This window comes from Leptonychotes weddellii, chromosome 12 (assembly GCF_054177405.1).
Source record: "Leptonychotes weddellii isolate Sample4059 chromosome 12, ASM5417740v2, whole genome shotgun sequence".
NCBI lineage: Eukaryota > Metazoa > Chordata > Mammalia > Carnivora > Phocidae > Leptonychotes > Leptonychotes weddellii.
This window is the reverse complement of record NC_138380.1, coordinates 20,480,205-20,496,742: the sequence shown is the minus strand read 5'-3', so window position 1 is coordinate 20,496,742 and position 16,538 is coordinate 20,480,205. Positions and strand designations below refer to the sequence as shown.

The 16,538-nt window shown below is 39.4% G+C and overlaps 1 protein-coding gene across 4 annotated transcripts in view; it reads left to right on the top strand.

Moving 5' to 3' along the window:
- The window catches only part of AHCYL2 (adenosylhomocysteinase like 2), a 163,623-nt gene that overhangs the window by 123,528 nt on the left and 23,557 nt on the right, over positions 1–16,538 (top strand). For all 4 annotated transcript variants that reach the window (XM_081800114.1, XM_081800112.1, XM_081800115.1 and 1 more), the window contains 5 exons: positions 3,142–3,285; positions 3,733–3,833; positions 11,413–11,515; positions 12,937–13,031; positions 15,659–15,765. In XM_081800114.1, the coding sequence (XP_081656240.1) occupies positions 3,142–3,285; positions 3,733–3,833; positions 11,413–11,515; positions 12,937–13,031; positions 15,659–15,765 (550 nt within the window). The remainder of the gene's footprint in view (positions 1–3,141; positions 3,286–3,732; positions 3,834–11,412; positions 11,516–12,936; positions 13,032–15,658; positions 15,766–16,538) is intronic.

Below are 16,538 nucleotides of genomic sequence, written 5' to 3'. Positions count from 1 at the left end.
GGGATCATGACCTGAGCCGAAGGCAGACGCTTAACGACCGAGCCACCCAGGCGCCCCATGAATGTGCTACTTTAAATATAGTGACAGAAATAAGTGTGGATTCAAAAAACAAATGTCATGGGGCGCCTGGGTGGCTCAGTCGTTAACCGTCTGCCTTCGGCTCAGGTCATGATCCCAGGGTCCTGGGATCGAGCCCCGCATCGGGCTCCCTGCTCGGCGGGAAGCCTGCTTCTCCCTCTCCCGCTCCCCCTGCTTGTGTTCCCTCTCTCGCTGTGTCTTTCTCTGTCAAATAAATAAATAAAATCTTAAAAAAAAAAAAACAAATGTCATGCTAGTTCAGGAATAATCTTTCCACTGTGTTTGCAGAAAAAGCACTCTATTGGTCTGGGTCTGTCAGTCACTTTGCATTCACATATTAGTACAATCTAGACAACTGATACTTTTGTTTCTCACCTGATTAACAGGTCTGCACAAAGGACTCTGAAAACAAATCCATTGTGGCTCAAATAAAAACATTGATTGAACGAACTATAACCAGTTGACTACTATGAAAAAAGTAAAATACTGTATTTGGGGAGTTTTTTTAGAGTAGGGAGGTGGTATAATAATTTCTTCTTGAGAGAGAAGAAAACAACTCAAGCCAAAAATTGGAGTGCTTCTCCTAAGAGGAAATTTTGGGGGTTATTTTTGTTGTTGTTGTTGTTTGTGTGTTTTTTTACCCTGACTCATCCTTAGAAGCTAGAGAGGCATAGGAGAGGAATGCTATTCTGGGTAGAGTTAGGACTCCAGTCTCAACCTTTTTCATCATTGCCAACCAGCCACCTGCTGCTTGGTTAGATTAGTAGATGACGGAGGTAGAAAAAAAAGAAACTGCTAAATAATATTGTATGCATGTCATTCCTTTCCCATTCAAAATCCTGACGCTGAGTAAGAACCTTTAAAAATGTTATATTTGCTATCGAATGAAAAATACTTGCAAAAGCCAACAGTAATATCAGGTGTCATTTATTGAGTGCTTAATTACTTTATACCCAGCATTGCACTAAGCACTATACTTACATTATCTTATTTAATCTTCTCAACAACTTGACTCTGAAAGTTATGTCTTCCTATTATACAGTCAGCTTCATAGCACATATTACAACCATAGGAAAAGAAAAACTCCAATTAATTTTGTAACTAGTTATTTTCTGTCTGACTTACCTATTAGACTGAAAACTCCATGAAGATAAAGACAATCCATATTTGTTCTGTATACCCAGCACTTAACACTCTGCCTGGTATACAGTGGACACAAAATAAAAATTTATTGAATGAACAACTGAATGTCTGAAAGACTGGATTCATGAACAAATTAATAATTCTATTAATCAGGTTCTGGACCACCTTTTATATACCCAGAAACAGAGACTGAGATTTCAAAGCCTGTCTGACTCCAGAACACATAACCACTCTATTTAAATGGCCATTGGAGAACATAGAAATCATCCTGCCTCTAAGAAAAGATTTGAAATTTTGGGGTATTCTGAATGTAAACACTTTCTTCAAAAGTAATTATGCTATAAATTATGATCAAGATTAGGGATGGCCATTATCTTTCTTCCCTCAGGTGGTAGAAGCATGGTTCCCCTAAGCCTCCAACACATAAGCTATTTCTGAGTATTGATTAGTGAAATAGATGACTGCCTGGGAAGTAGTTTCTGGGCTCTGTTGCCAAAGGTACTTTGAACTCTCGCTCACCCTAGGAGGGAGAACCACAGACTTTTTATACAGATTAGTTCCTTTCAAGAACAAAAGTCCTTTTGGGGATTTACTAATTCCCTCACCTCCCTTGGTGCCTGTGTTCATTCTTGTTGCCTCGTGTTAGGACTTTGCTCTAGGGCAGTTTTCCAGCTCCAAGAGAGACACTCGGGCCCCTGCTGCCCAAACATTTTGTAGTGCCATGCCCGATTAACTGGGCAAGGTCAGACTTGCCTTTTACAGCCCTCCCAGATATAGATCCTTTGCTAAGAAATCCCAGAAATGCCTTAATTCTCTGGATGTAAGTAGATCAGAGCACCATAGACCTTAGGAGCTCTGAATGTTTGCAGCTTTTCTCCTTGAAAGTGATGGAAGTACTTCTTATCCCATTGAGAGATATGTAATGCCTTATAGACAGAGCTTTATATCCCCCAACTTCTCCTCCCCCTCAAAAATACAAAAACAAACAAACAAGAAACAAAACAAAAAAACCCACAACAAACCTTGAGGACTACTTAGGAAGAAGCTATCCTCCGAAACTTAAACATAAATCCAGCAAATGATTAGCAACTACAGAATTGTATGAAGACTGAAAAGACCTCAGCTAAACGTGTGAATAGAAGAAGTTGCCTGTTACCCACAATCAAAATCTGAGACCCTCCACCTTCTAGCATATATTGCTAAATGGATTAATCATCAGAACATTTTAGTATACCAAAGAAGGATTTATCCACTTCTTTGGGAACCTAAAATGCCTATTGCCAGACCCACTGAGGCCAGCAAGAAGGGAGAGCACACTGAATACTTCATTGTCAATATCTAATTGGGTCTGCAGGCATAGTTCAGCCTCATCAGAGCCAGTCTTAAAAAGAAAGCTCTGTTATGTCAGACAAACACTTTTTGTGTGGTTCTTAATTACTTTCCCATGGGCTTCTTGTTCACTAGGTCTTATCTGTTCAGTGATTGTACTAAAACACAAATTACAACAGGCATCTAAGCAGCAGACAAAGAAGGGTAGCTTGGATCCGAGAAACCCATAGGTTAATGACCATGATCTCGCATGAAGAACTTTAACCTATTGCTACCATGGTGTAACCTCTCTCTTTTTGCATATTCCAGGAGCTCTCATGTTCTGAAGATCGTTAGCCCTAGATTCCAAGTTAATGCTATCCAGGGGTATTATCTTTGGCAACCTTTCTCCACTTCCTCTTTCTGACTTATGGCTAGCACTTTCCACAGGAGCTGATTGAGCCAGCTCCACAGTGCCATTTTAGGTGCCTACCATTTAGGTGTACGTCTGTGTGGTGGTGGATGACTAGAGAAGCCTCAGTTCACTCCATGGTTTGGTATTTTAGAGGAAACCATTTTTTTCCCTGAGGGTTTTTTATTCTGTCATTTCAGCGGCTTCCTATACAGATAGCTCTGATGATGAGACCTCTCCCAGGGATAAGCAGCAAAAGAACTCTAAGGGGAGCAGTGACTTCTGTGTCAAGAACATCAAACAGGCAGAGTTTGGACGAAGAGAAATTGAAATTGCTGAACAAGGTAAAGAAAGCCAGCACTTCTTCCTTCTCAAGTTGCCTCTGTCTTTTTGTCCATGTTAATCCCTTTTTATGTCCTGGGGTCTAGTAGCTGGTGAAATTTAAGTGTGGTTTTACAGAATACTTATTACAAAAGAAATCTGAACTTAGGACACACTGTAGGGAGGGAGTGAACTCTGGTGGGTCTAGAAGGAACTCCTATACCAGGAAAAGGGAAAGAGAGTGGATAAGGAGGACTGGGATACAGGGCATCCGAACTCTGGAACATTTGCCTCTGAAAGTCTCTTAGAATGAAAAATCAGGTTCAATGTCTTGATCCCTTGAGAAGCCCAATCTAACAGAACCTGATCAGGGGAAGAGTCTTCTCTCAAGAGAATAAGTTCTTCTGTTTATTCTTTCTTTCTCATTCCCTCCTCTCTAATAGTGCTGTGTATGTATTGTGCCTTTTCAGAAATGCCTGCACTGATGGCTTTGAGGAAGAGAGCTCAAGGAGAAAAACCTTTGGCTGGAGCCAAAATTGTGGGTTGCACACACATCACTGCTCAGACTGCTGTGAGTCCTTTTTCCTTCTCCACATAATAATAGTCGATAATAGCCACCAGCTATTGAGTGCTTGCTACCTGCTAAGCAGCAGGTTAAGAGCAAGTGTTAGTTCATTAATCCTCCTAATGGCCAGGTAAAGCAGGTATTCCTGTTTCTATTTTACAGATGAGGAAGCTGAGGCTCCGAGTGTTTAAGTAGTTTGTCCAAGGTTATATAGCTAGTAAAATCATAGAATCCAGATTTGAACTTCAATATATCTGAGTCCCAAGTTTATGCTTTCTCTGTGCTGCGCTGCTTTCCCCTTATCTTCCCTTCCAGTGTCATTTCTATAAGGCAGCTCTCTTTGGCTGCTTTCAGCTGCAAGTGAGAGAAAACCTGATCCAACCTGGCTCATACATAAAGGAATTTATTATATTGCATAGCTAGGAGTCCAGAGGTAAGGTGGACTTGCGGGATCTCAGGGCTCTAATCTCATTTGTCTGTGATTTTTCTTGGAGCTGCCTTGTCACTTGCTTACTTCATCCTCAGGTTCATAGCAAGATGATTACAGCTCTTTGAGCCATCACAAATTGATGTGGAAAGTAAGGATCATTTCTTCTTCTCCCCCAAGAGCAAGAAAACCTTTCCCAGAAATCCTCCAGGATATTCCATCATGTGTTGTTGAACTGGGTCACATGCCCATGGCCCACCAATCCTGCTGAGAGGACTGGTGTTAGCATGATTGATTTAGAATGGCGATTCTCACCCCTATCAGATTCAGTGTCTCCTTTTCATAAAAAATACTTTTTCAACGCCCCATATTATCTTAGAATGAAATTCAAATATAACATACCTCGGTACATATTTTTTTTAATTAATATAAAATCTTAACTGAAATATGAAGGAAGAATAAAAGAAATTTATAATGAAATAATGTGTGTTTCAATATGTAAATGCTTGGGCACAAGCATAGTGAAATACTCAGGTATTTGTACTTCCTCATAACATTAGTTGAATGAGAATGCCACAAATGTAGATAGAAATGTGTTACTGGTTCTAGAGCATCAGAGTGCATTGCCAAATTACATGATTTTCTGAATCATATTACAATAAACTATAAACAACTTTTTAAATTTCTAAACAACAAAGAGTATGTGTTTTCTATTAATTTACACACATTGCATTCCTGGAAAAGTTATTATTATTTTGTATTAAAACTACAAAAATATTTTTTGTTAACATGTAAAGTAGAATAAGATTCTAAACTTAGATCATTATAAATCGGTTTCTCACACATGTGAACTTTCATTGGAACATTTGAAAACTGTACTAAATGTGGCGTGGCTTTTGTTGTAAGAGACTGTCCTGTACTTTCAAAATGTCAAAACCTTTGGTCCTGATCACTAAATGCCAAGAGCATTCCCCTCCCAATTACTGTGACAACCAAAAATGCCCCTGCAGTTTTCCAGAGCTCCTCTGTTGAGAACCACTGACTCAGAGCCATCATCAAAGATGTAAGAGATATTGAATTGACAACCATTATGAGACCACTACAGGAAATTGATGTATTGAGAATTGGTCTGAAATCTTTTGTGTGATTTTTAAGACTCAGGTCATCTGTATGGTTAGGTCAACTTTCAGAAGATTATCTCCTGAAGCATAACACTTATTTATATGGCCACATTCCTGATTAAGTACAGCAGAGAGTCCTTAAGACCCAGACAGCTACTGTTAACATCTTTCCCATGAGACTTCCGGATTACGTGTTCTCTAAGGGAAAAAAATACCTCGACTGCCCAAAATTAATATAATAAATTGAAAAGCTGTCTCTTTTTGGAGCTACAGACTAATGAATCGAGGCAGAAACTCTCTTGGAATCTTTTTTGGGCTTCCCCAGTCAGGGACATGAGACTTAAGTGTGGTGGCTTAAAATAGTAAGTGCTTCTGTACTGTCTCATGTTGCTAAATTATATCTAGTTTCTTTTTTACCCCCTGGCTCACCAAACATTACCACCTTTCAAGTTCCCTTTTATTTTCTCTTGAATGGAGTAATCAAAATTAGTTTACCAATTTTAATATTATTTCGTTGTTTCCTCCCCCATGTTTTTTCTTTTTCCTTTAAAAAAATAATTACAAAGGAATTTTGCTTTGTTTTTAATCTCGATTTTCTTTTTCTGATTACAAAAGTGGTTCATATTCATTTTATAATATTCAATCATTACCACAATCATTAGCATAAAAGGCAGTCTCCTATAATCCCATGTTCCAGAACTAGCTATCATAGTTAATGGTTTCCCATCCATGTTTCTAATTGACTTGGATCTATTTATATTTTTTAGGCGTGTTTCCATAGTTCCTTCTAATAACCAGATTCCTTTGTTACTCTCTCTAAACAGTGATGATTGAAAGTCAGGTTAAACCAGCTTCTAAACTCTGTCCTCCTTCCACTCCTACCTGCCTGCCTTCACTCCTGCTTGAGCCCTAACAGCCAGCAGTCTTGACTTAGAAATCTTTGAACGGTTGTTATATTCTTGGCCCCAATCACTTTTCTCTTCTAGTTAATTTATATTGCTCTGTAGGTAAGTCTCAGTATCCCTCTTTTGTTTGACAAATTCAAGAATCCTAGCTATAGGAATTCAGAATTTCTTTAAGGTGAAAAATAAAATGAGGGAAAAAAATGGGATCAAGTATTGAAAGTTAGTATAGACTGGAAATTAAGACATATGAGTAGTTCTGCTATTAACTTACTACGTGGCCTTGGACAAATTACTTTAGGGGGTTAGCCTAAATTAGTGGAGTTGTTTGCAAGTTTTTTTTTTTTTAATTAGAACATAATTAGAATTTTTATTTAGCATAGAAATATTAGAAAATAGAAGTTTTACAACATGAAAAGTACCAGTACTCAGAGTTAACTACTGGGCGCCTGGGTGGCTCAGTCATTAAGCATCTGCCTTCAGCTCAGGTCATGATCCCAGGGTCCTGGGATCAAGCCCCACATCGGGCTCCCTGCTCCGCGGGAAGTCTGCTTCTCCCTCTCCCACTCCCCCTGCTTGTGTTCCCTCTCTCACTGTGTCTCTGTCAAATAAATAAATAAAATCTTTAAAAAAAAAAAAAAAGTAAGTCAGGTTCTGGGGGCACCTGGGTGGCTCAGTCGGTTAAGCGTCTGCCTTTGGCTCAAGTCATGATCCCCAGGGTTCTGGAATCGAGCCCCATGATGGGCTCCCTGCTCAGCAGGGAGTCTCCTCTCTCTTCCTCTGCTACTCCCCCTGCTTGTGCTTTTTCTCACTCTCTCTCCTGCTCTCTGCCAAATAAATAAAACTCTTAAAAAAAAAAAAGTAAGGATCAAATCGGTGGAATAAATTTTTTTAAATAATTTTTAGGGGCACCTGGGTGGCTCAGTTGTTAAGTGTCTGCCTTCGGCTTAGGTCATGATCCCAGGGTCCTGGGATTGAGCCCCAGTTGGGCTCCCTGCTCAGCGGGGAGCCTCCTTCTCTCTTCCCCTTTCCCCCATACTCTCTCTCTCTCAAGTAAATAAGATCTTTAAAAAAAAAATTAAAATTAAAAAAATAATATTTTTAAAATTTGAAATAAACACAGATTTATAGATAAGTTGCAAGTATTGTACCGATCACTTTTTTCTTAGCCATTTGAGAGTAAGTTGCCAACTTGATGCTCCTTCACCCACAAATACTTCAGTGCATATTTTCTTTTTTTTTAAGATTTTATTTATTTATTTGACAGAGAGAGAGACCGTGAGAGAGGGAACACAAGCAGGGGAAGTGGGAGAGGGAGAAGCAGGCTTCCCGCTGAGCAGGGAGCCCGATGTGGGGCTCGATCCCAGGACCCTGGGATCATGACCTGAGCCGAAGGCAGACGCTTAACGACTGAGCCACCCAGGTGCCCCAGTGCATATTTTCTACAAACAAGAAGATTCACTCATTCAACCAGTACAGCTGTTCAAAATCAGGAAATTAACATTGACTTATATTACCATCTAATCCTCAGACTTCATGTATCTCATTAATTGTCATCCCCTTTTAGTCTCCTTTAGTCTGGAACAGTTCATCAGTCTTTCTTTGACTTTCATGACCTTGACACTTTTGAAAATTATAAATGAATTATTCTGTAGAATGTGCTCAATTCCGGTTTTCCTGATGCTTCCTCATTATTAAATTCGGGCCATGCATTTTTAGTAAGAAATGATGCTGCATTTTTTTCATTGAATCTTATCAGGTGGCATGTTGATTTAGATTTGATTTATCATCTGTCAAAATGATGTTCATTTTGATCCTTTGCTTGAGGTAGTGTCTGCTAGACTTTTTCACTGTAGAAGTTATTTTCCCGCTTTGTAATTAAAAAGTATTTCGTGAGGTAGTAATATGAAGCTATGTAAATATCCTATTCTTCATCAAGCTTTCAAATTTATTCATTTATTTACTTACTTTTATTTGTATGAATCATTGTTCCCTATTTTATTTAATGGATTATAATCCATTACTATCACTATTTATCATGATGCTCAAATTATTCCAAACTTGTCCTGAGGGACCCCCTTCCATCTTGCTTTTGACATATCCTTTTCATTCTTTGAGCACTTCCTTGCTTCTGGTATATGATTATCTAAGCTTATCTTGTACATTCTCTGCTCTAACCTGGAATCAGCCATTTCTCCAAGGAGCCTGGTTCCTTTTAATGGATCTGGACACTGCTGTGTTCTTTGCTATTGGACTATCATTGTTCCTGGGTCCTCTTTAATTTCTTATTTTGGAAAATAATTGCCTGCTAACTCTTCATATATTTCTTATGCCTTCTTCTCTCCTCATCCTTCAAGGACTCCAATTACATGTATGTTAGATTTGATAATGTCCCATAGATCTTGGATGCTCTGTTCTGATTTTGATTCTCACTCTTTTTTCTTTCTGTATTTCAATTTGGTAATTTTTATTGATCTTTCTTCAAGTTCACTGATTCTATCCTCAGATATGCCCAGTCTGGTGATGAATCTGATGAAAGAATTCATAATCTCTAATACTTTTGAAAAATTTTTCTGACATTTCTATTTGACTTATTTTTATTGTTTCCATCTTTCTGCTGAAATTATCTATTTGTTCATGGATGTTATCCATCTTTTCATTAGACCCCTAATGTAAATGTATTAATTGTAACTAATTTAAAGTTCCTGTCTAATCAAGCATCTAGTTTGACTTACAGTCTTGTTCTCTTGAATACTTTATTTCTTGACAACGGTGTGGGGAGGGGGTGGTTTATTCCACTTTTTTGTGTGTCTTGAAATTTTATTATGAATGGTAATTTGTTAGTTTCCATTATTGTCATAAATTGGGCTGGATTTCAATTCTGTTGTCCTGCACCATAGGCTTCAAATCCCTCCAGTTGCGGGCAGCTGTTACATTGCGATTTGAGGTTACCAGAAGGCTCTCCTCAGTGTTCTGGCTTCACTCTCAGCTTCCGTTGCTTCTACACATGCTTGCCACGGGGGTGGGGGGAAGAGAGTGTCATCTCGCTCTTCAAATGCATGCTCCACCTGCTGCACTAGGCTGCTGCTCTTTGTTTCCTAGAGCTAGGCTCATGGTGAGGGCAAGTGGGGTTCTTGGCCCTCCTGGTCCAGCCTCAGTCTTAGGTAGGTCTCTCTGAGGATAGGGCTTCTTCATTGTTCTTGCTTCTTCTTTCTGTACCAGCCAAATTTGCCTTGTGTCTGTGATAGGTCTTGTGCAGGAGATATTTTCCTGCCTCTCCTGGAGAGGTAACAGATCTTTATCAGTCATACCTTGTTTTATTGAACTTCACAGATAATTGCATTTTTTTTTTTTTTTTTTTACAAAAGGAAGGTTTGTGGTAACCAAGCATCAAGCAAGTCAATCAGCACCATTTTTCTAACAGCATTTGCTCGCTTCATGTCTCTGTCACATTTTGGTAATTCTCACAAATATTTCAGACTTTTTCATTATTATTTGTTATGGTGATCTGTAGATCAGTGATTATGACCTGCTGAAAGCTCAGGTGACAGCATTTTGTAGCAACAAAGTATTTTTTAAATTAAAGCATGTACATTGTTTTTTTAGACATTGTGCTATGGCATACTTAATAGACTACAGTATAGTGGAAACATAACTTTTATATGTACTAGGAAACCAAAACATTCATTTGACTTGCTTTATTGTGATATTCACTTTATTGTCGTGGTCTGGAACCAAACCTGCAGTATCTCTGATGTGTGCCTATACTTTCTATCAGTGCAGGGTCCTGGGCCCAGGGGGGTTTCCTGCTTCTCTCCAAGGAGCAGGGAGTTTTTGCTTCCACTCTTCCCCAGAAGCAGTGGATCTTTGCTTGGTCCCTGGTGGCAGGCATAATTTCTGCTCCTCTTCCTACAGCTTAAGGCTTTTGCTTCCTATGAGAGAAGAGTGTGGCAAAGTACCCAGGTTTCATGCCTGTCTTGGAGCACAGCTGATCAGGTCCTTGCCCCCAGTCTTTCTTGTGAGCACTGGGTAGAAGCCCCTGGAAAAGAGCTTGCATGTGAGTCTGAAATCTCCTTGTGCCTACGGCTGTCAGAAATTCCAAACTGACATACTCTCCAATACTCAGCCTTTACTAGTTCATTGAAATTCTCGCTCATTTTTTCTTATCCTCATGTGTGGCACCCACATCTTCCTCCCATGCTCTGTCAGAGGTGAAACCGTGTTCCCTCGCTCCTTAAAGGGATTTGTCACTTTGGAGTTCAGTTCACTTGGTTGCTTTACAACCTCAGCTCTTTGATAGGCTCAAGAAAAGTTATGGCTTGGGGCGCCTGGGTGGCTCAGTTGGTTAAGCGACTGCCTTCGGCTCAGGTCATGATCCTGGAGTCCCTGGATCGAGTCCCGCATCGGGCTCCCTGCTCGGCAGGGAGTCTGCTTCGTCCTCTGACCCTATCCCCTCTCATGTGTTCTCTCTCTCTCAAATAAATAAATAAAATCTTTAAAAAAAAAAAAAAAAAAAAAAAAAGAAAAGTTATGGCTTTGTAGATTACCTGGCTTTTGTTGTTAGGGTAGGAACTTCTCTTGCAGCTTCCTATATCTTCAAAAGAAGCAAAACTGTAAATTGGGGGTTTTTAAAAAATGTTTTGGGGCTAAAATCCTTGGCTTAATTAAGTCTTATAAGGAAGCCCAAATATATAAAATAGGTAGAAAAAACAGAGCACAGCTGGAGCCTTCCCGCATGCCTACCCCTACCATTGCCCTCTATTCAAAATACTGAAGAATTTCTGTAGAGCACCATTTGAAAGTCACTAGTCTCAGTTATTCCTGATATACTTTCTTTCTTTTTTTTTTTTTTTTAAGATTTTATTTATTTATTTGTCGGGGGAGAGAGAGAGAGCACACAAGCAGAGGGAGCGGCAGGCAGAGGGAGAAGCAGACTCCCTGCTGAGCGGGGAGCCTGATGCGGGACTGGCTCCCAGGACCTTGGGATCATGACCTGAGCCGAAGGCAGATGCTTAACTGACTGAGCCACCCAGGCGTTCCCCCGATATACTTTCTTGTTGTCAAATATATAAACTTGATTCTCGACCGATTGTTTGGCTAGCCTTGTTCATCTCCTGCTTTTCTCTTTAATGCAGGTGCTTATGGAAACTCTGGGTGCACTGGGGGCACAGTGCCGATGGGCAGCCTGCAACATCTATTCCACTCTCAATGAAGTGGCTGCTGCCCTAGCAGAAAGTGGTAAGGTCTTTGGCTTGTCTTCTGTGTCTTTGGCTAAAGTAAGTCTCCAAAATGTTCCAGGGATTCAATATAAATCTTTAAGAAAGATTGACATTAAAGGAACTGTCTTGGGGGAATGGATCCCTATTCTTGTGTGTTAGCTCTCCTCTGTGCTTCTCTTGTTAAATATGATGTAGGTAGCTCTGTTTTACAGTTGGCAAATATCTTCTTATGTGTAATATTCCCTTATTAGTTAATGCTTTGCCTTGACTTGCTAATATTAGAGCACCAGTGAACACTGCTCGTTGTCTAAGGTAATATGGATTAGAAAAGAAAGTGCTTCAGGCATAGTTTTGTGGTCCTGCTGGATTTTTCCAGCAGTTTGTCCTGATTTAATGTTTGGTGTTTCTGCTTCAGCAGTAAAAAGGACTTTACCTGGCAGATTAATATTTGATCACAATGGCTACTGACACAGGAAGGACAAAAGAAAGAGAGAAATTTGGACTTGGCTAGTTTCTTGCCTTCCCTCTATGGCAGCACAGTACAGAGCAGGGTACCAAATGCTTATTGCTTCAGAGCGCTTAAGAAATGCTAGGAAAGCTCTGTGGTGCATGTATGTCTCTCCTTTTGCTAGCACTGTAGTATTTCATTTGCTTTTCATTTATATTCATTACAAAATTTTTATTAATGTATAAAATATGTATATAAAAGGGCACAAATACTAAATATATAGCCCAGTGAATTGTACATATACATTCTTTTTTTTTCCAACAAATGTTTAGTGGCCTACTTTAAGAGATATAAGAACAAATGAGACCATATCTTTGCCCTAAGAATCTTATATTGTGATCGAGGAGAAAAGACACACATACAATAATGATAATACAAGGGCATATATGATAAAAGCCACGACAGGTCATGAATCTACATATAATGCACAAGCAAGCCCCTTATTAAAGTTCAGATTCCATGAGAGATCACTTGCAGTTAATCAGGCTTCGTTAGGAACATAAAACTTAACTGGCCTATGACAACATTTTAACTGATGGAGAAGAGTGTGAGAGTTCTCCTGATGAAGAAGGTGGGATGACCAAAATATAGATGCAAGAAAGATCAAAGTGTAGTTGGGAAATGGTGAGACTTCCAGTTTGACTGGATCAAGAAGTACTCATTTCTGATGTCTTCTTTTCTTCCCTTTAGTCCTATTTGTAGCACCCATCATACTCTTGTCCCTTTTGTTTGTCCTTTTTGATATATCAAGAGCAAAATGACCAACAAAGACAAAGAAGTGGACGAAGGGGCTGAAGACAGTGTTAATCAGTGAAGAAAGCCAATCCAAGGAGTAGACAGAATTGGAATTGGGGCAAACCAGTATCTTGTGAAAATTTAGGGGCAGCCCTTCTTTCAGGCTTTAATGGTTTCTCTTTGTTCCCTTTTCTCAGGATTCCCTGTTTTTGCCTGGAAAGGAGAGTCAGAAGATGACTTTTGGTGGTGCATTGACAGATGTGTGAATGTGGAGGGCTGGCAGCCAAACATGGTAGGTTAGATTCTGCTAGCACAATTCTGGAGGAGTCTGGCGGGGACAGAGTCGGGGGCTAGGGCCTGGGAGAGGGTGTCCCAACAGGAAGGAAGGAAAATGCTTGCTTTTCTATCTGATGTATCTGGGCTTCCAGCAGAACTGGTTGCTTATGTTTAGGGTACCCTAAGAATATTGAACTTAGCCTCAAAGTAGTAAAATTAATTGGTGCTGATCTTAAGAAACATTTATATTCATCAGCAGCATTAAAATACTGCTCAGGGTTCACACGTGGCTGGTTCAAAAGCAAGGTTAATGAGTTACCATCCCCTACCCACTTCCCCCCTCCAATAACAGTAAGGAAAATGCACACACAAACACACATACACACATAGCTCCTGTGGTACTTAGCTTTTCTCTAGAATCACATGCTAAATTTATAGTAAACCTGAGGAGATTCCAAGTTCAAATTTCTTCTCTTTATTCTCCACTTTAAGAAAGATGCCTAGGCAAAAAGTTTTGGGTTTTTTATTTTGCTTCATTTTATTTTTGTTTCATTTTTTAAAAGATCAAGTTCTTGAAGGCGGATAGCACATTAGATTCGCAGAGAAGCAAAAAGCTGCACAAAGTATGAAGCACTCCTATTTCACAAATATTTTGCATATGAAGGAGAGGAGAAATTAGGAATCAACTGAAAAAAGAATCCTTGAAGCTCTAGTCCAACTATTGCTTGCTGCTAAAAATTGCAGAGTAGGCCTCATTTGGTACACAAAGAGAGAAACAGCCTCTTTTCTGCATTCTGTGATGCAGGTTACATTGTACCACGTGCTGGTTTGAGGAAGCTGGGTTAATACCCTGAAAGGGAGGGAGGAGTCAGCTGTGAGATGAGTCAGCTCATTCCCACAGAGTTTAACGGTGACTGGAAGAAGTATGACTGACAGACCTAAAGGAGATATGCCAGGGGGTTTCTACCGGGAATAAAACATTAATTTTAGAGTCGAGAACATGGGGAGGACATGGGATTGCAACCAGAGAGCATTTACAGACTATGGGGCCAGCACAAACTGCTGGGAAAGCTGATGAAGAAAATAAGACAAGGATAAAAACCATTGTCACCCCAGAAAAGAGAGCTCATTCCTCTTGGGATCCTGTCAAAATCTAGTACTTTTATTTGCTTTCCAACCTCAGGTAGATTCCCTGGTGGCAAGAATTTCTGTAATAGAATAACATGGTGGTGAGAATTATGGGTTACATTCATTAAATAAATATTAGGGATAGCAACTACCTGCCTGTATTAGATACCTCTGCTAAAAGAGAAAAGCAGACAAGAATAGGGACTGAAGACCAGAGTTTCCAATTGCTCAGGCTTTTTCATCTCTGATTTTTTTGTGTGGCTAGGGATCAGAGGCTGCAAGGAAGAACTCTATGAGGGATTGCATACATGTAGAAAGGGAGAGAGAAACTCTGAGAAGCCTCTTCATTTCTCAGGGCATCTGTTCTAAGAGTTTCTACTGGGAGAAAATGGAGCATTAACCTATAGAATGGAGCAAATGTGTTTTAATGAAAGTCTTGCCTTGGATCCCTGCTCTCAAATAAACTTCAGTTGAGTCAGAGAAAAGAGATCAAGAGCATGAGTAGAAGCAAAAAAAAGAGATTAGGTGGTAGACATGAGGTGGGGGATTTTGTGTACCGAGGGGTCACAGGATGGCATTTTGGGCACTGGTAGTAGAGTTGATATTTTATGAGACTGCAAAATGGGTGCACGCCAGTAGGGAACAACTCAGTTCTGTGGGGACTTCCTAGGTACAATAATGTGGTAAGTCCTGCTAAGCATTTCTGACAGCTAGGTGAAGGGCTGAAATGCCACCCCGCCTAGTGCCCAAGAGCATTCTAAGCTGGTCTTTCTTTAGCTTATTTATAATTCAGAAACTTTCCTCCGCTGATGAAAGCTCCAGTGGGCACAGCATTGTGTTTATCTTTAATCCCAACCTGAAATAGTGATGAGCTGTTCAGAGGCATGCTTGCACACCTACATGCTACACAGTTCCCTAGTTATTTTTAATTTGGTTTATAGAGAGTGTGAGGTTTCGCTAGGCAAAACCCTTCAGTGCTGCCTGATATTTTGGGTAGGAGAGTGCCTGTGCTTTGGGAGAAGTGAAGGATTAACAAGTACAGTTTTATAACCCATTGTTCTGGGAGGGAGACTAATTATCTTGCTTTATTTAAACTAAGTCTTGACTGAATATATTTGAAGTCCTGAATATAACTGGTAGAAATATGCTAATATCGAGGTCAGGCTTTCTGAATATCTACAGTGCATTCAAGAACTAGTTGTCTAGATAACCACTTAAGCTATTAGTTCAGAAGAAAATCCTCATTTCGTTGCTGTGTGTTTTGATATAGTAGATGTGTTATGTGGGAAGGTCATTTGGCTGCGAGAATTACAATTTGGCTTTTCACCCCTCATTGTCTTTTACTTCAGTATAATGACTGGCCATTATATTGGCTGTAAGTAACTTTGCGTAACTATGGGAAATTTGAAATATCTGTAAATTGGCAGTTAGAAATTGGAATAAAAGACCCAGAGCAACCTGGAAGCCCTGAGCCTTCAGTAAAATAAATGGTATTATTGATGCTTATTATTGCAGATATTGGATGATGGAGGGGATCTTACTCACTGGATTTATAAGAAGTATCCTAATATGTTCAAGAAAATCAAGGGCATAGTAGAGGAGAGTGTTACTGGAGTCCATAGGTAAGATTTGACATGGGCATACCTGGTTTTATGCAGCCTAGATATATATGCTGATAATCACATACCTATAGAATACATTATGTTAAAAATGGGAACATGCTATGAGGTGATGAGATCTGAGTCTGCACACTTTTTTTTTTTTTTAAACAATGCAAATAACAAACCTAAAATTGGGAGTGGGGGACAGGTAAGGGAACAAGTATGGTCCTCATGTTTTCTAGTTGTTGTAATGAAATGACTGCTTGTCCTTTTTAGATGAATTCGTTCATTCCATAGATATTTATTTAACTTCTACAGTGAGCCAGGAACTTCTAGGATCTGTGCTAGGGATCTAGCAGTGGGCAAAACAGACAAAAACTTGGGTCCTCATAGAGCTTACATTTTTACTTAGAGAACAAAGATTTAGGGTTCTGTTTCTCAAATGAGCAGTAATTCCCTCGGTAAAATTGAAATAATTTCTGTTTGCTATTATTCACTCATCAAGAACTGAAAGTATGAAATGGAAGTTTTAGGGAAGTAAATTCTGAATAAGCCACCATCACTGCTTCAATATATTGTGATCTTTTTGAATATACCATACCTTCAGACTCTTAGAAAGGGATGAATTTTGAATAAAACACCTCGTTCTAATTTTTTAGTTAATTCAACTTAAAATGAAACTCCTGTATGTAGATATACATATTTATAGGATGTATATGTATTGAGATTATAAAATTAAGGCTATTTGAAAGTTAAAATTGTTGCATTGGAGTAGTGGGATTAAAATAGTACTT